The sequence below is a fragment of the Panonychus citri genome, unplaced genomic scaffold (genome assembly GCF_014898815.1).
Source record: "Panonychus citri isolate SS breed McGregor unplaced genomic scaffold, ASM1489881v1 Contig00028, whole genome shotgun sequence".
Classification (NCBI taxonomy): domain Eukaryota; kingdom Metazoa; phylum Arthropoda; class Arachnida; order Trombidiformes; family Tetranychidae; genus Panonychus; species Panonychus citri.
In genome coordinates this window covers 2,685,133-2,706,399 of record NW_026515433.1, presented here as the reverse complement: position 1 = coordinate 2,706,399, position 21,267 = coordinate 2,685,133, and the positions used below count along the sequence as shown (strand labels likewise).

Sequence of the window (21,267 nt, the reverse complement as noted above, 5' to 3'; positions counted from 1 at the left end):
GTTCTCACAATTTCTAAATTCTTTTGATTTTGTCTTTTGATTGTCGCAAAAATTAATCAACTTGAATCTTGTTTGATTAAATTTAATATTCTATTTGTCAATGATATGGGTAAGTCGTATGGTTAGAAGTTTGATCTTGTTGATAATATTCAGAGCGAATTGAACGATTGGAGATGTTAAGTTGATTTCTCCCTGTCTTTGATCATCTCAGTAATTAATTGCTCCTTTGGTTAATTGCGATAACAATTTAGAAGTTGATTGTCACTTATTTTGGATATAATAATAAACTATACTCAAGTTTATGTCATTTCGAAGTTTTTTTTTTCTTTTCCATGGTAACCATTTGTTATGAATTTCTGGTTCTTACCTATTGATTGTTACTCTAAATATTATTTTGTCAGGAATCAGTTGTGATCAATAAGAAGTACTAATCATTAAGAGGATATTTTTTGTGAACGTGTAACAATTAGATTGATCAAGAATTGATGAGTGTTTTGTGATTGAAATGATCATTAAAGTAAAAAGAATCTGAATTAAATGTAACCTTAGCATTGGTAGTAAGTGGTAATTGTTTTGGTAAATTTGGACATTATGGATTCGGTGATTATTAGTAGAGTTTTGTCCTCTCGTCTTGGAAATCGACCGATGTCATCGGCGAGGCCACTTAGTACTGCTCGACCGATCACATCAACTGGTTTGATGGCACCGAAAACTGGACGAGGTCGATCAGCGGCTGCTATTCGGCGGATGGTTCAAGATAAAACTTACTGGTTGGGTGTTTTAAGAGCTAAAATGAACGAGTTAACCATGGAAATCGCTGTTCTGTCCAAGGAATGTGACCTGATGTCCGCTGAAGAGGCTCGACTGAACATGTGGCAGCGAAAAGCTGAAACATTAGCTCGAGAATTGAAATTAGCGACTCTTGAGTTATCTGTTTATAACGATTATTGGGATCGACTGCGAATCGGTGAAAACTCAGCGGACATTTTGGAAGATATTAACGCGATCAAAAGTGAGAACTCTGAATTATCCGAGTTATTGGAGGCCAAATACAAGGAAAAAAAGACTAAAGAAGATGAAATATCTTCTGGTGAAAGAGAAATTCAGAAAATCGAAGCTGAATGGAATTCGTTGAAAAGGCAATTCACCAGCGAACAACGAGAAAGGTAATTGTTCATTTCTTGGTCAATTTCGATTTTTCAGTTATCCTATTTTCACCTGTTCTAAGTTTATGTTTGATTCGTTTTCAGATTCGAAGAGCTTGAAAGTCTTAATCGTTCACTGACCATGGAATCAGATCGATTGGAAAATAAGATAATGAAATTGGCCGAAAAGAAAAGAACACTAGAAGAATCGAATAGTAATGAGAACTCATCACTTCGAAAAGAAGTTCTAAATGGACTTAATAGATTAAGAGAATTGGAGAGACAGAAAAACGATCTAACCAGTGATCAGAATACTGGCGATGAAAGAAGTCGATTATTGGCTCAAGTTCGAAGAGATAACAAAGAGATCAGCGATCTCGAGAATCGTCTTGAAGAGATTCGTCGATCGATAGAAGAGCAAAAATCGTCGCTAATAGCATACGAAGACGGAGAAACTGCGGAAAAATTTCGTGACCTGAAGAAAAAAGAATCAACAATCGACAGTTTTCTGACCGATTTCTCGGTCAATCTAAATAATGAGATGGAAAAAATGACCTCACTTGGAGAATCGATCGCTGACCTAGTAGACAAATCGAGTCGATATATAAGATTTATTGAGACATTGAAAGGTAACGACGGAACCTCGGGCAGTAGCGGAGGAGGAGACACAAAAATGACCTTAATCGACGAAAGGCGAAAGTTACAATTAGATTTAAATAAAATTGATCAACTAGAATCAAAGATAAACTCGGAATTGGAATCACTTCGAACCAAAATTGATTCGTTAATAAAGGACATCGACATTTACGGTAATCTGGATGGTCTTCGAGATGAAATCGACAAGAAGGAAAGTTCACTTATCGTGGACAAAAAATCTCTCGAAGAAAATATTCGACAATTAAAAAGTGACAAAATAGATTTAGAAAAATTAGTCGAAAATGTCAAGATTAATCTCGAAGAAAACGAAGTGTACAAAAAGATCAAAGATTGCGAACGAAAATTGTCCGATCTGGTGGCCGTTAACGAAGAGTATCATGATAAATTGCGAGCGAATGATAATAGTCGATTAATGAAACAAGTATTCGAGATAATTAATCGTTACAATCAACATTTACTTGGATTCTAATTTGAATCAAAGTGAAAAAATCAACTAATCAACAGGTTGATTGTGGTTAAAAACTTGAATTTTAATTATAGACTGATACAGATCAGTTTTGGACACATTGTGTTACAAATACAAAAGTTAATTGTGATTGGATTGATTGGATTAAAATCAAATATTGAAATAAATGATATAAAATAATAATAATAATAGTGTTATGATTAGATGAATATCATATAAATCAGATAAATAGATGATATAAATTGTTTCCATTCAAATGAAAATAATATTTACATTGTAAACCTGGTGAAACAATTTAGTTATCAGTGATTGCAGATTCTAAGTGTTTACTTGATTTTTAATTGTTCCATGGCAACAATTAACTTATTTTACATGGTCTCTCAATTTGGTTTGACACTTGATGTTTGTACAATTACTATCAACAATCAAGCTTTTTTATACTTTTGACCATATGAGCCAACCCGATTAATTGCTGATTGAATTTCACTGACCAATACTGAGATTGGTTTGATATTGTTTAACTTTGTTAATAGTTGATCAGGTTCGTTGAAAATTGACCTTTTCCTACGACCGGCCGTTAAATTGATCGTACCTGTGGTGACCATTGCGGTGAAAAATAAGCTGAAAACGGGCAATAAAAGTGCACCAATACCAATGATAAAAGCGACAGGGATTAACCAATAATAATCAGTTCGTCCGTACATTAAATCGTGACTTGGATCCCAATAATCGTACCGATGATGCCTCCAAATGTCAATTGGATATGGACGCTGGTGGACTGGATATTCCCAATAAGGTGAAGCCGAGGCCGATGCCGTTCCCGATGTATAAGCTTGTGAGCCTGAACCCGTTAAATACGTTGACGGAGTGTAATCCAAGGCCGAAGATGATGTTTCGTTAGCACCATAAGCAGGTAAACTTGCTAATAGAAAACTGATCAAACTAAACACAACAAGAATCAACATTTTAATTGACAAGACAATTCACCAAATTGTAAAACGAAAAATAACTGAAAATACAAAATAATCTACTAATAACTATTCTATTCGCCAACAATTTAATCACTGGGAACAAATAAACATCATCAAATAGTAACAATTTAAATGTTAATCACTTGTAATCACGATTTGGACAGAGTAACGTTCAACTTGAAGACTGAAAAACCAATAAACTTTCATGATGGAAATGAGATTATCTTATAGTGAACGTTTTAGTCTAATTAATTTAATCACCAAGATTAGAATGAGAGAGATGATCAACCTTGAATTAGAATTAAATGTATCCTTTAATTGTCGAATATATTTGAAGATCCTTAATGTTTCGCTTCCATGATGAGCTTGAAAAGGGAATTAAAAAGCCGTAGCCGAGGCGAAAGAAAAAAGAATCACAAAAATTGAAAAGATTTTCTCGTTAATCAAACGGATTGTTAATCTCTCTAAATTGTCAATCTCCCATGATAACAATTAGTGACCTGATTAAGGTAAACATAGAAATCTTAACTGTAACAATTTACCATTTATTTGAATCCGTGTTTCTTGTTTTCGAGAGACAATCAATTTAGATTATCACGGATTCATCTAAATTCATTGGATCGATTTAGATTAACATTCAATTGTTAATTTGATTCTTTCTTTTGTATATTGTTGATATTTTTATTCTGAAATCATCAAGCTTTGATAATTTTGTTTCTTTCTATTCATAATCATTTAGATTGTATTCAATTCGTCAAGTTAATTCTGTTCAATTGTGAATTGATTAAAATGATCGTTATAATTTGTGAACGAAAAAAAGTTATATTTTCATGGATACAACAAAAGTATTTATGTTTTGTTTTCTAATCAAAACAATGGATGAACAATTTGTTTCAATCAAATAAGTGTAAATATAATTTAGACTAATTGATGATTGTTAAGACAATTAATGTTGTAACAAAAGGATTAGAGAAATTAAGAGAAAATGAAAAACAATCACAATTTAGAGAGCGAAAAGTTTGAAAAATGAGATGAAAGTTTCGTTGTTTTTGTTTCATGATCTTCGAGTGTTGTTTATATTTTTTTTATACAATTAACTGTCCATTGGAAGATTCGAAGGACTAATTGGTCAGTTGGTGAGTTCGAAGTGAATTTTGGTTTAGAAAGCATATTTTTCAATCGATGATTCTAAAGTTTTCATCACATTGATCAGCATTTCGTTGAGAGAGCCAGAAAACAGAGAATCAGCTGATCGTCGTTTTCGTCCAGCGGGGACATTAGCGGGATAAAGAACGTGGGCAATGAACGAGGTCAAGAATGGAATCAACATGAGGCCAAGACCGAAGAGAAGAACAATAGGGATTAGTGGAACCATATCGAATCGTCCAGTTTGAGAGAGAGTATTTGGAGCGGGATGACCCCAGACGGAATAGTTTGGGTCAAATTGATGACCTGATCGCGATCCACGAGCACGGGTAGAAGATGAGGTTCCATTAACTATCATTGTGGGAATTGAGAAAACAAAACATTTAGAAAACTCGTAAACTTATATAATTACATTGATATTATTTACCTTTAGAATTGGTTGTAACTTTTGACCCTGAGGTCAATGAGGACGCTGATGATGGAGTTGCTGTTGATGTTGATGGTTTGGCAAGTGAGAGACTAATCAAACAGGCGATTGAAAGAGCGATGACAATTGTTGACTTGATTGAAATCATTTTGATTCTAATTTAGTTTGGCTGTGTAAACGGTGAGAAGGAAAAAATTTGTAACAAAATTTAAACCGAATCAAGTTGACAATTAAGAGAAACTTTTTAATCACAAATTGTTGTTGTTCACTTGTTGCTGTTGTTGATCAGATGAGATGAAGAAATGAAAGTGATGCTGATTATCATCGTGATGGACAATTTTATATGTAATTTAAATCCTGAATGGGCGAGTCCAGGATCATAAAGAAGGTGTTGATTAGTTGAGAGAGAAAATAATTAAAATTAAAAGTGACAACGAATGTGAGAGAGGATAAACTGTCAATTCCAAGTCAATGAAAGAGTAAAAGTAAAGGTAAAAATGGAGAAAAAAAGAGAAAGGGTTTTGCTTGAGAAAGTGATGTTTTCTATTCTATGGAAAAAAGAATCAACCTGTTAATTGTTAAATCGTTAAATTGTGATTACAATTAAATTCTTAAACCACTTTGAATGTAAAAAGAATTTTTTTTTCCGCTCAACTGATATTCTTTTATTTTGATTAATCCGCTCAACACTTTACTCGTTTTCTATTGGCTTTTGGATGTAAACACTTTCTTTTTCTCACCTTTTCATTGTTTAATTGATTAATTGTTAATTATTTTCAATTTATTCTTTAATTTTTATCTCTTTAAGCTTCTATTTAATCATTTGAATGTTTGAACTGTTAATCCTGTTAATCATCAATTTCTAAAGTTAACTACTCATCTTCATCTTTCTATTTTTGAAAATCTTATTTTCGGTTTTACATTTTCATTGATTTGCTCTGATTTACTTTCTTTGTCTTTTCCTTTATCAATTAGTCTGGTAGATTGTTATTAATTGTCAGCTTAATTGTTACTCTCTTGTTATAATTAACTTTGGTTTATTAAGAGAAAAAGTGAAAATATATTTAGTCATTACCTTTAACTCTTTGCGAACCTTCAATTGATTCAATCTATTGAGAGTAAATTCTTTGTGGATATAAAAATCTTCTGAGTTACTACAATGAAAGGTTAGTTAAATTGTTCTATTCTTATTTTTTTTGTATCTTTGATTGTTATTATTGATTCGTTTTTGAATATTTATTATTATAAATTATTGTTCTTTTGCTTTTTTAGATAAAGGTAAAGGTAAAGCGAAACCAAGTGATGCCGTTGATTCAACAACTAATCAACCAGAGGAGACGATTGGTATTGATAAGGAAGATGAGTTTTCCATTCAACTTAATTGGTGTTTAACTAATTTGAAATCTATATTAAGAGGAGAAAGTGATAGTTGTAAGAAAATGAATGATCGAAAGGTGGCCGAGGCTGGAAGAGTTTACAATTCATTGAGTGATCCAAAAACGCCTTTTATTAGGAAGCGACAATTGATGGCCAATTATTTTGGAGATTATCGTAAACAAATGGCCAAAGAAGAGGAAAAATTTCGGTGTAAAAGTAATCAACTAAAGATCACTAATTGTTTATCCGAATCTAAAATAGGATCTAAGCCAATTATCTGTAAAAAGAGAGAAAAGCTGAAAGAATCTGTCCCAAGTGAACCTTTCAAATTTAATTTTCCACAATGAGAAAATTTCATCTTAAATTGTTACTCTTATTCATTTAATTTTCCTCTCAAAACTACAATCAATAAGTTGAATAATCTTGGAATAAGAATCAGCTTCACTTGAAATTACGATAAACTTGATGGAAATCAAATCACAAGGAGACGAAATCAAGTTGATTAAGGCACAAAGTTTTTATTCATTGATTGTAACGATTAATACAAACACTAAATGGAGTGATAATCAAAAAGGATTGTTTAAAATCACCATGATCATTTTCACCTCAAATGGAAACGCAATTCAACTAATGAATCCAAATTATCTTCCCCATGAATATGATCCGTAATTCTGATCGTCTTTTGATGATTAGTGATTAATTTTAAATCTCTTCCAGTCTCTTGAGTCCGAAACTTAATGAAGCACTCACAAAGGAAACCATTATGATGATCACAACGATGAAAAGAGCAAGATGACTTCCTTTATAAAAGAAGCTGATTAACCACCGGAAATGGTCAATTTCAATGAGAACAATTTAAATCACTTTGGAAACAATTAACAACAATCAAATTGTATCAACTTACCTTGGCACTGAATCGTAAACTTCGTAGGCATCGAGATATCCTTTGAACCATATTTTCGAGATGGACCAGAGACCAATCGAGTTTTTTCATCGGCGGTTTTAATTGCCATCTTTAATCCAGTTCTCACTAAATCACACGTTTAATTAAATTCTAATTGTGATACTCTTTGTTACTCCCTTTCAAATGTTGGAATACAAATTTTCAACTTGAATCGATCAACTAATCATCAGCTCAATTGGAATCATTGATTAGGTTAATTGATCAGTAATTTTGATATAATTACAAGTACAAAATAACAATAGATTTTGTGAGAATCCATAATTAGGAAAACAATTTAGCGATAATTTAAGTGCTTTTGTAATGATACCAACACATTGACAACAATGAACAATAATTAGTTGATTTAATCTGTGATTAAAAATACAATTGAATTAAGAGAGAAAAAAATTAATGACAACAAAATTGAACAATCAATTATTGGATAAAGGTTAACAATTAAGTTAATTATTGATTACGATTATCTTTCTAGTTGTTTCCTCTTTTCCATGTCTTAATTGTTAACTGAAATTTTCAATTTATTGATTGTAGATTGAGAATTGAATAAAATGATCATAAAAGTTGCCAGAGAAAATTAGTCCAACTGATTAACTTGTAACAATTTATAAACTAAATTTTAGATAATTTAACAATTTTTTGATTCTGTGAATTGGAATTTATCACAACATTTAAATTGTAATTATAATTAAATCACTTTTAATCTGTTTCTCAAAGTGATTAATACTCCCGATGGAGATTAAACAATCAACGATTTCCCATGTTAATCAAGTTTAATTTCAAACGATTTAGAGGTTAATCCAATTCTAATCTTAGAATTGATTACTATTAACTCGTAATTGTTGGGATCACAATTTAACTTTCTCGTTGAATTAACAATGTTATTCATTGTCAAATTGTTTCAATCAAAAAAGATTGTTATTTGCAATTAGATGTTGATTGCTGAAGTTAATTGATTACTAGTAATCAAATAGCTATTTGATTTAACAATAAATGTTATTGATTGATTGTTGAGCAAATGTTTGAATAACTGAAACAGATTCATGGATTAATTTGATTGTTGATAAAAAAGAGGGAGATGATCAAGTTGGTAACTGGATTTAACTTTCAATTATCTTTTTCGTCAAGTTAACTTGTTGATTCCAATTTGATTTTGGTTTGACTTTGTTTTCCATTGATTCAATTGCCATAAAAGTAACATAATTGTTACACTATTTAATTTGATCAACACGATGATGATGATATTAAATGAGGATCAATCGTTACTTTATCTTGTCATAGGAATTGTGATTGTTGTCATGTCAACTCTTAATTGTAACGGAAATGTGAATTATCTGGTTGTTCAGTTAATTAGTTGAGGTTTGGAGATGAAAGCAATTCACAAATTACTTGAGTGTCTTGGGTAAATTGTTGCATCTTAATAAATATAATCAGTGAATGTATTTGAATAATTTGACATTTTCCCTTTGGTGTTAAATTGGTCGCTATTCAAATTGCTAACAGAATAATTTGTATACCCATAGCTAATGACGAACGATGATTAACATTAAATCAGTTTTCCAATTTGTCTCATCTCCTCTTTTTAATCACTTTCTTTATCCAATGTAATCAACTTTTTGTGCTTCGCCAATGGTAAAGTCATAATTATGCTTTTCCTTTACATAAAAGGTGAGGCCTCACATGGCCTTGATTTCTGGACTGGATTAAGAAACAGCCCACCTTAAGGAGTCACCAACGGGATAACCATGAGAACAATTTAACCAAATCATTAAATTGTCACCACCATTAACGACAAGGTATTTATCCTCTTTACAATCACCTATATACTTTAATTAAAGGGTCTCTCCAATCATCCAACGGTTTTAATTATTTCAATTTCTAAATTAATTGTGAGATGGAACAAAAAAAATAGTTACAATGTAATTAAAAGGAAACACAATTGTTGTAAATGATCCACAGTTGATTAACTAAATTAACTTACTTTTCTCTCCGATTGATTACAATTCAAATCTAATCAAATTTGAAGATCTACAAACTTTAGTAATTGAGAATTTAAATCAAACAAAAATTGAATAACAATTAGAAAAATTAATTTTTGGAAAAATCAGTCCAATGATTGACAATTAGAATTTAAAAGGTCAATTCAACGAAGGAACAAATTAATTGTTAATCAAAATTTTAAATCTTTTAGTAAACAAAAGTTAAGTTAAATTAGAATAACTGACAAAAAAAAGACAGAGAAATAGACAGAGAAAAGAAAACAAAGTGTTTTCATCTCATGTTGGAAAAATTGATTTCATTTCTTTTCTCTTTTGATTATTTTTCTGTTAATTGTTTTTTCCATCCGTTAATTAATTTTGAATCCTTATTATTTTTCTTTTGTTTGTCAATTGTTTAAAAGATCATCATCATGGTTGATTCAATTATCTCTTCTTCCAACAATTTAATCAGCTCTGGAAGTGTAACCAAAAAAATCACTTTAACCGATGGTTTAAAAATCAACTTCATTCATGTACCGAAATTAAATTTATACGTAATTTCTGATGTTGATAATTTCGGTCCTCATTGGATTAACGTTGAATTTGAGAAAAACAATTACAATTTAAAACATTTACTAGGTTCAAATCCGGACACTTATCTACCTGTTGCCCGATTTATATCCAAATATATAATAGGTAAATGATATTTGCCAATGAACAATTATCTCAAACTATTTTCTAACCTAATCTGATAATTAATCTACTTTTTTCCTAATCTCAAGAATCAACATTCAAAGAGAAACCACCAGTTGAATTATCATTGGCCCGGAAACAGTTTACCTTGAATTTATCTCTACGAAATTTTGATAGAATCACCTTAACCCAAATCATGGATCAATTGTTTAATCCAGAAATGTGATCACCAAAAAATGGAAGGAGAAAAAAAGAATAAATAAAAAAAGGAAACCCTAAATTTCTAATTATCATATTTTTTACCATAGAAATTGAGGTGAGAGGAAATAGAAAACCAGATTGAAAAAGAAAACAAAATGTAAACGATTTTCTCTCTCGCTAATTAGAAGAGAGGAAATGACGGTTGTGATTCGTTAACGTTCCCTATCTTCGCGGACGATCTCCCCTTCCCTTGGCTTCCCCTTCTTTAAGAAAGAGAAAAGGAAGAGAAGATGAATTTGAATTTCTTAAGCGCCATCTTCTTGTCTTCATCTTTTTCTCTTCTCTCACTTTTCTCTCTCTCTCTCTCTTCTTGTTTCTTTCTCTTTCTCTTGTCTTCATTTGTCTTCTTCTCTTCTTCTCTGTGAGCATTGAACTTGCTTCAACTTCTTGCAAGAAAAACTGACCTTTACTGCGCAAGTAAATTCTACACAAAGGTTCATGAGATGACCAAACCTTCCTGAACCACCTTTTATCTTCCCTTTTTTCATCATCATCATCTCTCATCTTTAACATTTCTCTTTACCTTTTTTATTGTGTTTTTTTCATCTTATTCTCTCATCTTTATCATTCCATTTTATTATTTATTATATTTAATTTTTGTTATAATTCTTGTGTAAGTTTTTCTGTCTGTGTGTGTTTGTGTATAAAGAGAGAAAAAAATTAATTTCTATCCATCACCAATTTATATATCAACTTACACACAACAAACCACCTTAATCTATCATCTATGAATGTTTTTCGGTATTAGTTGGAATAATGGCTGGATGGGTTTGGTTGATATTTGTCATCTTTTCTTACCATTCTATTTTTTCGGTTTGCCCCGTGACCACTTCGGTTGTAAGGTTTGTGAAAAATTTTGATTTCAAGGAGAGTGAAGGCTCCATCGCAGGGGCTACTGTGTTTACTCTTGATAAAAAAAGTGACTCAGAAAGATTTGAACTTGAATCTCCTAACCGTTGGGTTACTGTTGAACCCAATGGTGATGTTAAAGTGAAAGAACCATGGGATTATGAACAACTTAGTAAAGAGAAAACAATTGACTTTTGGGTTTTTGTGAAGCGACATAATCATGACGCAGAGAAACAACATGTTGTGATCAATGTGCGTGATGTTAACGATGAACCACCTTACTTTGTCAACCGGCCTCTTCCTATGCAAGCTGTGGTTCAGCTTAATGCACCACCAGGAACCTCAGTGTTTAAATTACAGGCTCGTGATCCTGATACTAATCATAACATCCATTATTTCCTAGTTCGCGATAGAAGTGAGTATTTTTTTTCTGCCACTTAGAATCTTTTTTTCTTGTGAATATCTATTAATTGGCTTTTTTTTCTTCTATTCTGTTTGATTTGTATCTAGCTGGTGGACGTTTTGAAGTTGATGAAAGATCTGGAGAAGTGAGGACAAGAGGAAATGAACCTTTCATGCTTGATCAGGAGTATGCCATCTATGTCAAAGCTGAAGATCATGCTGGTACAATCAATGATAGACAATATCAGTCCACTAAAGAGGAAAGGCTCTCCATTATGGGGGGTACCCGACCACCTCAATTCTACATGCCCAAATATGATGCTACCATTCCAGAAAATCAAAGGAAAGATTCCGATATCATTGAAATCAAAGCTAAATCTTTTGCTGATAGAGAAATCAGATACACGCTTCGAGCTCAAGGAAAAGGAGCGGGTACTTTTAACATAGAACCAACAAGTGGTGTTGTCAAATTGGCCAAGGAATTAGATTTTGAAGATCTCCGTCAACCTAAGCAATACTCATTAATTGTCACTGCCACTGAAGATTCTGGTGGATTTTCAACATCCGTTGAATTGACAATCAAAGTTACCGATGTAAATGACAATTCTCCCAGATTTGAATTACCTGATTATCAAGCCCATAATGTACATGAAGATGTTAGTGTGGGTACCAAAATTCTCGAGGTGAAAGCAACTGACCCTGATACCGGTAGAAATGCGGAAATTGTTTATACAATTGATCGCAATGAATTCAAAATTGATGAAAAAGGTATTATTTACTCAAATGGAAGACTAGATGCAGATGTCAACAACACCTATCAGGTGGTTGTGCGCGCAACAGACAAAGGTGATCCACCTCAGACTGGAACAGCCACCGTCAGAATTTACACGGAAAACAAAAACGACGAACCACCCAAATTCAGTCAAGATGTTTATACTCCTAATGTCGACGAAAACGCCGGTCCATCCACTTTGGTAACTACTGTAGTAGCCAGTGATAAAGATGGTGACGCCATTCATTTTGGATTTGCCAATGGAAGTAATAAATCAGGTGTATTTGAAATAGAGGAAAGAACTGGTGTCATTCGCCTTCAATCAGCACCTTTCGTATTAGATAAGGATAAATATGAATTGCATATCACTGCTCGTGACGATGGATCATGTTGTAAGGATGGATCAAGAATGATTCATACAAGTACAGCTCTTGTTGTAGTGTTTATTACCGATGTGAATGACAACAAACCTGTTTTCGAAGAGTGTGGATCTTACTCACCAACAGCGCAAGAAGGTGCACCCGCTGGTACTTCTGTAACTGTAGTGAAAGCAACTGATAGTGACAAAGGACATAATGGTCAGGTTAGATATTCGATTGTACAACAACCCAATCAAAAAGGAACCAAATTTATTGTTGATGAAATCTCTGGAGAAATTAAAACAAATAAGGTTTTTGACCGTGAAGGTGAAGATGGTCGTTTTGTCAGTGTCACCGTGAAAGCTGTTGACAAAGGTGTTCCCCCTCTTGAAGGTGTTTGCTCATTTAAAGTTGAAATAACTGATATAAATGATAATCCACCTTTGTTTGACCGACAAGAATATCGTGAAAATGTTAAACAAGATACTCAAGTTGGAACCAATATTTTGAGAGTTTCTGCTTCTGATGATGATGCAGATAACAATGGAGCCATTCTTTACAATTTAACTGCAGGACGAGATCCCTCTGATTTGGACTATTTCTACATTAGTCCAGATTCAGGTTGGATTAGACTTCAACGACCTCTTGATCGGACCAATTATAATCTTCAAGCAATAGCCGTTGATCGAGGAATCCCTCAACACACTGCCACTGTTGCCATTCTCATTGAAGTTGTTGACCGTGCGAACAATCCCCCGGTCTGGGATCAACCTGTGTATGGACCAGTAACTGTTAAGGAAAATATTAAAGTGGGAGACACAATTCAATCTGTGCGTGCTTCTTCAGGCATTGCGGACAATCCAACTGTTTTTTATACTCTTATAAGAGGAAACACGGAACAAACAAATAAACGGGATCATTTTTACCTTACTCAGCGTACAGATGACGATGGAATATGGGCTGATCTTAAAGTCAATTATCCTCTAGATTATGAAAAATTGGCGCATTACAACTTGACAGTTCGTGTTGAAAATAACGGAGTCCAACAATTAGCATCAGAATGTACTGTTTATGTTGTTGTGGATGATGTGAACGATGAGATTCCTTTATTTATTGAACGAGAGCAAGAAACTGTATTGGAAGGTATGCCAGCCGGAACAAAAGTAACTCAAGTTCATGCGGTTGATCGAGATGGAACTAAACCATTCAATCAGGTGAGAATTTATTTTCAGATATTTTTCTTAATTTCATTTATTTCTCTATCTGTCCTCTTGTATTTACTTTGATCGCATCAACAATTCGTTTTTTTATTCACCACAAATCTCATCTCATGATTTCATCATGTTGATTACTTTTCTTCTTTCATTAGGTTTTTTATGCAATTGAGAAATCAAAAGATGGTTCAGAAAGATTTTTCTCCATTGACAAAGAATCGGGTGAAATTTTCACCAAAAATGAATTTGATCGTGAAGAGAAACAAGCTTATGCCGTTTTGGTCAGAGCCTTTGATGGCGCACCCTCAGCTAGGCCAGGAAGTAACCCTGGTGAGCCCAATTCAGGTAAGTTTCCTTTCTACAGTGACATCATCTTACATTTGCCTAAGGCAATTTCAAATACTTACTCATCTTTGCACCTTTTTTCTCTCTCCCCTCTACATTTGCTTACCTTAACAATTCACAATAGTAACAAAATACATTCGTATTGGTATTGGTGATAAAAATGACAATCCTCCTTACTTTGACCAAGCCTTGTATGAAGCGGAAGTTAATGAAGATGAGGACATTCAACATACTGTTATCACTGTCACTGCCAAAGACAAGGATGAATGTAAATATCAATACACTTCTATAATGATTCTTTGTCTCTGTTATCATTTAAATCAAAAAACTAATACAAAACTTTAATGACAAATTAATTTACAGCTTCTAAGATTCGTTATGAAATCACAAGGGGTAACACTGGTGGTGCTTTTGCTGTCAAAAATGAAACCGGAGCCATTTACGTTGCAGGGCCATTAGATTATGAGTCTAGAAAAGAAGTAAGTTTCAACAAATTAAGTTGAATAATTAAAAATCAACAAAAGATAAGGCAAATTTGATGCATAATGTTTTCTTCTCATGAAACTCGATGCTGATGCTTTGCTGCTTCTTGAAGCAATTTGTTCTTATGGGAAGAAAAGTGTTTACTATAAACAAACCATTTTTATCGGACATTTGAGTTTTATTTACAATAGTTTTTCAATTCTTTTTAAATGGACTTTTTGTAAATTAGAGACCATTGTTTATGGTTTAAATCTCGCTAATTCAAACAAGCTTGAACTTTAATCTTCAGTTTGTTAACTTTTAGGTTAAACATGATTAGATTGTATCATTGGCCCAAATCCTTTTAACTTTTCAATTCCGCCAATTGTTTGATGATTCATTTCTAGAGGATTTTTATAATTGCGTTTTTCTTGAAATTTCTCTTTTCAATGCTATTTATTTCCTCTTTACCCGGAAATTTATTAATATTTTTTTTTCTCTGAATTGTAATCAACACCCATTATACTAACTATTGTTTTGTTTCTCTCCTACTCATCAAATGATTCATCACTTGACTATTTTAGTATAAACTGAGATTGGCTGCATCTGATAATCTCAATGAAAATTACACCCAAGTTGTCATTAAAGTGAAAGACGTGAATGACCATCCCCCTGTTTTTGATCGTCCAATCTACGAAACTCAAATCACTGAAGAAGATGATCGTAACCTTCCTAAAAAGATTCTTACTGTCACTGCTACTGATGGTGATAAAGATCGACCACAAGGAATCGTCTATTTCTTAACTGGCCAAGGTACTGAAGACAAAGGTGAAGCTGATAGGAAATTTGAAGTAAATGCAACAACCGGAGACATTTATATTTTAAAACCTTTGGACCGAGATTTGCCTCGTGGAAGATCACAATGGAGATTCACTGTTTTCGCTGAAGACGAAGGCGGTAATGGATTAGTTGGTTTTGCTGAAGTTCTTGTCAACTTGAAAGATATTAATGACAATGCACCATTTTTCCCATTCAACATCTACACTGGAAATGTGACAGAAAATGGTACTGCTGGTATGACTGTTATGACAATGACCGCTACTGATTATGATGACATCAATGAAGGTCATAATGCTAAGTTAAAATATTCAATTGAACAAAATCAAGTAAATGAAAATGGAGAGTTAATATTCAATATTGATGAGGATACTGGAGTTATTTCAACTGCAGTCTGTTGTCTTGACCGTGAAACTAATCCTGAATATACAATTAAAGTGGTTGCAATGGACGGAGGTCTTTTAAAAGGTACAGGTACTGCTACTATCAAAATAAAAGATATCAATGACATGCCTCCTTCATTCACAAAGTCTGAGTGGCACGTTGAAGTTGATGAAACTGAAGGTGATAAATTACCAGATTTTCCTATATTGGTTGTCTCCGTTAATGATGGTGATCTTCTGGAAACAAACCGGTTCAACTATAAAGTTGAACCTGGCCAGTTTGGCTCTGACAAATTCACAATGGTAACAAATAATGATGGTACAGGCTCCTTGAAAGTTGCCAAACCACTTGACTATGAAGACCCTCGCCAAAGATACGGATTTAATATAACCATCATTGTCAGTGATCATGGAGGTGAATCAAATGATCCTGCACACACTAGTCGTGCCAAGGTTTATATTAAACCAAAAGACATCAATGACAATAAACCTGAATTTGAAAAGCCTAACATTGAGGTAACAGTGATTGAGAATAGCCCAGTTGGACAAACATTGACAAAATTTGCTGCCACCGATGCTGATCAAGGAGGTAAATCTAAAGTTAGCTACATGATTGATCGTTCATCAGATAAAAAGAGGCAATTCACCATTGATCAAGAAGGTATTGTCAGAATTCAAAGGATGTTAGATCGTGAAGATATTCCAAGACATCATGTTAAAATCTTAGCTGTTGACGATGGACATCCTGCTAGAACTGCAACTGCCACCTTAACTGTTATCGTTGGTGATATCAATGATAATTACCCAAGATTCTTGAAAGATTACCGACCAGTCATCATGGAACATGAGCCTCCGCAAAAAGTTGAAGAAATTTTAGCAACTGACGATGATGACAGATCTAAGCACAATGGGCCTCCTTTCACTTTTAGAATGGATCCTAATGCACCTGAAATCATTAAAAACTTCTTTGATCTCTCCCATGATCACAACGGTGCTAACGGTGACGGTATGGCCATTGTTAGGTCAAAGGTTAAATTTGATCGTGAAGTTCAAAAAGAATATCAAATTCCAATAATCATAAAAGACAATGGAACACCTTCAATGACTGGAACCAGCACTCTAACTGTTATCATTGGTGACATTAATGACAACAAGATGAACCCTGGTAGTAAATCAATTTTCATTTATTCTTTCAAGGGTCAATCACCTCCAACTGAAATTGGTAGAGTTCATGTAGAAGATCAAGATGATTGGGATTTACCAGATAAAACCTTTTTCTGGGAAGATCACATTGCTCACGAAAACTTTGAGCTTAATCAAGACACTGGAATGATAATGATGAAAAATGTATCAGAAGGTTCATACTTTTTGAAGTTCAAGGTTTACGATCGGAAACATACACAAGAAGTGAATGCCAATGTTACTGTGATTGTTCGTGAAATACCTGAAGAAGCTATTTATAAATCGGGCTCCCTTCGTGTATCTGGAGTAACAGCTGAAGATTTTGTTCGAACCTACGATTGGCAAACTCCCAGTTACCAGAAAATCAGTAAATATGAGAAATTTAAAAGTGCTTTGTCTGTCATAATGAAAACCAAACCGGATAATATTGATGTGTTTAGTGTAATTACCCGGCAAGAAAGACCACCCATCACTGACATTAGATTTGCTGTTCATGGTTCACCTTACTATGAATCAACTTATCTCGATGGTACTGTGGCTGTGAATCGTGATCACATTGAAAGAGAAGTCGGAATTAACATCACAATGGTTGGAATTGATGAATGTCTCATGGAAGGTTTACACTGTGAGGGTAGTTGTAACAATGAACTTAAGGTATCAAGAACACCCATTCTGGTTAACGCTAATCGAACTGCATTTGTTGGTGTCAATGTTTGGATTCAAGCTAAATGTGTTTGTGGTGCTCGTGATTTCAGTGAACCGGAAACATGTCGCAAGTATCCACCCCCTTGTGCCAATGGTGGTCGGTGTACCGATTCATCGGTTGGTGCTCTGTGTAAATGCTTGAAAGGTTATGATGGTCCACAGTGTCAAGTGACAACTCGAACCTTCCATGGAAATGGTTGGGCGTGGTTCCCACCTCTTCAACAGTGTCAAGAGTCACATTTGAGTCTTGAATTTACAACTCTTACTTCCAGTGGACTTATATTTTACAATGGACCCATAGTCAGGCCTGACATTGGTGTTCAAGTGGTTTCTGACTTCATCTCTCTTGAACTTTACAATGGTTATCCTAGATTATTGATTGATTTTGGTTCTGGTACTACGGAAGTTACGGTGCGTACTTTTGGTGACCTTCATGATGGTGAATGGCATCATATTGATATCTTTTGGGATAAAGAGACTGTTCGAATGATGGTTGATCATTGCTCTGGTACAACTGTAGATCCTAAAGACTCTCGTGAACCTTTGCACATAGATAGATCTAAATGTGAAAATATATCACATATCGTTCCTTTTAATGAATTTCTTAATGTTAACGCACCTCTACAATTGGGAGGTATTTACAAACTGCCCGAAGATTTGGATCAATATTTCAACTGGATGCACAAACCTACAAAGACTGGCTTTACCGGGTGCATCAGGAATTTTATTCACAACAGTCAAATGTATGATCTCGGTTCCCCTGGTAGCCTTTCTAATAGTTTGGTTGGATGTCAACCAGCAAAAGAAAAATGCGATAGCAATCCAGTAACTCGTAACTGCCAACACGGTACCTGTATGGCCTCATACAATAATGCTCGTTGTGTTTGCCAACCAGGTTACTTTGGTATTCGCTGTGATAGAGAAACTCAATCAAAAATGTTCCAACATAGTAGCTACATCAAATATGCTCTTTCCTTTGAACCTGATCCCTATAAAACTGATATTCAACTTATGTTCCGAACTCGCCAAAAATCTGGTGAACTTTTCCGTGCCACCAGTAAACATGGACGTGAATATGTTATTCTTGATATCAAGGATAAGAAACTCAGATTCCGTTTCAATTTAAATAGCCTCAAATCTGCAGAGGAACGTGAATTATGGCTTCCCAACATTACAGTGAGTGATGGCCAATGGCACACAGTACAAGTATCACGTTATGGTAGCACAGCTTCAATCGCCCTGGATGGTGGAGGAGGAAGACGTTTTAATGAGATAATTGATTATATTGGTCTCCACCAATTGATGACAGTTGAACGGCAAAATGTTGTCGCTGGAGGTGATGTGCAATATCTTGGTCCAGGAGTAACAATGGTTGATAATGATTTCCAAGAAGGTACGTGAATAGTTCACCAACCTCCATCTCTATCCTTTAAATGAGAAGCCTAACCTTTTTTTTCATTGAAACTATCAACTCTCTCCTTTTATTTCAATTATTATTTGATTCTTTGACAATCGTATCAATAAGTATTTATTTTCCGTTAAATAGATTTAAGGTCATCTTAGATGTGTTAAAAATGTCTATTATCTCTCTTCCTCAAATCATGATATTTGAAAAGTATTACTAATCACATAACTCATTCTTTTTTCTCTTTCTTTCCCATCTCATTCATTTTTCTATTATCTACCAATTTTTCTGGTTGATTCATTGTGTTTGGGCTATTGTTGTTATCTCATGTTGTCTTGTGTTCAGGTTGTATGAATGACATAAGATTGGAGCAACGCTACTTACCAATGGAAAACGGATCAGAAAATGCTGCAGTTGTTGAATTCCGAAGCCTTATTGATGGCTGTCCATCAAATAACCCTTGCCAAGGAATATTATGTCAGCGTCCGTTTGTTTGTTATGATCTTTGGATGTTACCTGATTGCTCGTAAGTTAAACTTAATCATTCGCATCTATTGATCTTATTTCTTTCTCTTTTTTCGCCCTTTGCTTAATCTTTCATCTTTTTATTATCTTTGAATTGTATTGTTTCGTATTGTTTAACGTACTAAGTATTTCATTATAGAAAAGAGCTTTATTCACAACTTTTCTTTCTCTCTCTCTCTCTCCATCTTCCATCTAAACAATTGGTCAACACTAGTTCAAGCTTAACCTCTTTTATCGCCATCATCATCTTTTCTATTGACTTTGTTATTGTACCAAAATCTTTTTTTTATTATTAATATACTATTATATATATAATCTCTTTTTTCTTTTCCTTTTCATCATTAATTTATCGATGATGAAGCTAATTCTCTCTTCGTTACTTAATCATCAATTTCCTTTATTAACTTACTGATTTTTCAAAACAACGCAAAATTAGTTATCATGAAAGGTTTTTTTTTTAATTTTTGAACATAAACTCATCACGATGCTTTGCTTATAAATCTTTTCGCGCTTGCCTACTGATGAATGTTAATCTAATCTTTTCTCATTTCCTCTTAACAGTTGTGAGCCTGGTTTCATACGAACTGAAGATCATGATAACTGTACCGATGCAAATGAATGTCTAGCTGACCCTTGTCTCAATGGTGGAACTTGTGTTAATCGTGACAAAGGACAAGGGTTTTACTGTATATGCCCGGAGGGTTTCTCTGGTGATGTATGCAATGCTCTTCGTCAAGAGAAGGTCATGCGATTAAGCAATGCTGCCTTGGTTACAATTCTCATTTGCCTTCTTAACATCTTGAGTAAGAATTTTATTTTTCTTCTCTACACAATGGAAGATAAATTTATTTCTATTGTTTCTAATTTAATCTTCTCATTTTCTAATGGAAAACTTATTTTCTTTTCGTTTTCAATAGTTTTACTTTTAGTTATCTTCGCCTATTCTCGAACAAGAAGGACCGATCAAAAGTTTGGACATGGAGATATGGATGACGATGTTCGTGAAAATATCATCAATTATGATGATGAAGGAGGCGGAGAAGATGATATGAACGCTTACGATATAACACCATTGAGGATACCAATCGATCCTCATGGTTTAAAACAAGATCCAAAAGGGACACTACTTAAATCTGGTCGACAAAGGCAATATCCCCCAGGCGCTCATTTAGATATTGGGGAATTTATACAAGACAATTTGAATAAAGTCGACTCAGATCCGAATGCACCTCCTTTCGATGATCTTAGAAATTATGCCTACGAAGGCTGCGGTAGTAACGCTGGATCTCTTAGTTCGTTGGCATCAGGTAACGAAGATAATGAACAAGATTTCGATTATCTTAATGGATGGGGGCCAAGATTCCAGAACTTGGCGAGAATGTACCAACAAGGAGAAAGTAAAATAGAAGATTAATCAAGGTTTAATAAGAAAAAAAAACTAATAATAATAAATTCCTTTTTAAAGTCACCATGACAACCTGCTCAGGTAAACTGTATTTGCCATAATGTCTACTATTCAACAAAATCGACGACAACAAATCAACTACAACACACACTTGTATTTGTTATACATCAATCATACCACCATTAATTGTAATAAATCTCATCTCATCTCATCATTCTTTCCTCTCTCTCTCACTATACTTAAACATACTCTCATTCGTTTTTTCATCTCATAATTAATTAAATAAATTAAATCTCTTTTGTAAATTAACAACCAACTAAAAGAAAAACGTTTCCACTCATT

At 33.8% G+C, this 21,267-nt stretch overlaps 5 protein-coding genes and 1 long non-coding RNA gene across 6 annotated transcripts; 4 read left to right on the top strand and 2 right to left on the bottom strand.

Annotated features, from left to right (window-relative positions):
* Positions 1 to 75: 75 nt before the first annotated feature.
* On the top strand, positions 76 to 3,315 carry LOC128396987 (intraflagellar transport protein 74 homolog). Its single transcript, XM_053357649.1, has 2 exons — positions 76 to 1,166; positions 1,251 to 3,315. The coding sequence occupies exons 1-2, from the start codon at positions 592 to 594 to the stop codon at positions 2,269 to 2,271; spliced, it is 1,596 nt and encodes a 531-aa protein (XP_053213624.1). The 5' UTR covers positions 76 to 591; the 3' UTR covers positions 2,272 to 3,315.
* Positions 3,316 to 3,930: 615 nt separating this feature from the next.
* On the bottom strand, positions 3,931 to 5,462 carry LOC128397129 (uncharacterized). The gene is made up of 2 exons (XM_053357808.1): positions 4,813 to 5,462; positions 3,931 to 4,736 (listed from the first exon to the last, which is right to left on the bottom strand). The coding sequence occupies exons 1-2, from the start codon at positions 4,958 to 4,960 to the stop codon at positions 4,399 to 4,401; spliced, it is 486 nt and encodes a 161-aa protein (XP_053213783.1). The 5' UTR covers positions 4,961 to 5,462; the 3' UTR covers positions 3,931 to 4,398.
* Positions 5,463 to 5,734: 272 nt separating this feature from the next.
* LOC128397130 (UPF0488 protein CG14286-like) lies at positions 5,735 to 7,277 on the top strand. Its single transcript, XM_053357809.1, has 2 exons — positions 5,735 to 5,978; positions 6,085 to 7,277. Exons 1-2 carry the CDS (start codon positions 5,972 to 5,974, stop codon positions 6,534 to 6,536), a joined length of 459 nt encoding a protein of 152 aa, XP_053213784.1. The 5' UTR covers positions 5,735 to 5,971; the 3' UTR covers positions 6,537 to 7,277.
* LOC128397133 (uncharacterized) lies at positions 6,692 to 9,310 on the bottom strand. The gene is made up of 3 exons (XR_008326894.1): positions 9,129 to 9,310; positions 7,094 to 9,025; positions 6,692 to 7,003 (listed from the first exon to the last, which is right to left on the bottom strand). It is a non-coding gene; the product is annotated as an uncharacterized LOC128397133 (long non-coding RNA).
* Positions 9,311 to 9,395: 85 nt separating this feature from the next.
* On the top strand, positions 9,396 to 10,099 carry LOC128397131 (uncharacterized). The gene is made up of 2 exons (XM_053357810.1): positions 9,396 to 9,822; positions 9,909 to 10,099. Exons 1-2 carry the CDS (start codon positions 9,558 to 9,560, stop codon positions 10,043 to 10,045), a joined length of 402 nt encoding a protein of 133 aa, XP_053213785.1. The 5' UTR covers positions 9,396 to 9,557; the 3' UTR covers positions 10,046 to 10,099.
* Positions 10,100 to 10,836: 737 nt separating this feature from the next.
* Positions 10,837 to 21,253, top strand: LOC128397124 (neural-cadherin-like). Its single transcript, XM_053357803.1, has 9 exons — positions 10,837 to 11,344; positions 11,440 to 13,676; positions 13,832 to 14,021; positions 14,146 to 14,289; positions 14,385 to 14,500; positions 15,068 to 18,983; positions 19,341 to 19,521; positions 20,082 to 20,323; positions 20,438 to 21,253. The coding sequence occupies exons 1-9, from the start codon at positions 10,837 to 10,839 to the stop codon at positions 20,932 to 20,934; spliced, it is 8,031 nt and encodes a 2,676-aa protein (XP_053213778.1). The 3' UTR covers positions 20,935 to 21,253.
* The last annotated feature ends 14 nt before the right edge of the window (positions 21,254 to 21,267 follow it).

Bases quoted from the DNA above. Each gene is read 5' to 3' on its own strand.
- LOC128397131 (XM_053357810.1), top strand. From the start codon at position 9,558: ATGGTTGATTCAATTATCTCTTCTTCCAACAATTTAATCAGCTCTGGA. The intron at 9,823-9,908 runs GTAAATGATATT...CCTAATCTCAAG, and splicing joins TATATCCAAATATATAATAG to AATCAACATTCAAAGAGAAA.
- LOC128397129 (XM_053357808.1), bottom strand. From the start codon at position 4,960: ATGATTTCAATCAAGTCAACAATTGTCATCGCTCTTTCAATCGCCTGT. The intron at 4,737-4,812 runs GTAAATAATATC...CCACAATGATAG, and splicing joins AGTTACAACCAATTCTAAAG to TTAATGGAACCTCATCTTCT.
- LOC128396987 (XM_053357649.1), top strand. From the start codon at position 592: ATGGATTCGGTGATTATTAGTAGAGTTTTGTCCTCTCGTCTTGGAAAT. The intron at 1,167-1,250 runs GTAATTGTTCAT...ATTCGTTTTCAG, and splicing joins ACCAGCGAACAACGAGAAAG to ATTCGAAGAGCTTGAAAGTC.
- LOC128397124 (XM_053357803.1), top strand. From the start codon at position 10,837: ATGGCTGGATGGGTTTGGTTGATATTTGTCATCTTTTCTTACCATTCT. The intron at 13,677-13,831 runs GTGAGAATTTAT...TTCTTTCATTAG, and splicing joins GAACTAAACCATTCAATCAG to GTTTTTTATGCAATTGAGAA. The intron at 18,984-19,340 runs GTACGTGAATAG...TCTTGTGTTCAG, and splicing joins TGATAATGATTTCCAAGAAG to GTTGTATGAATGACATAAGA.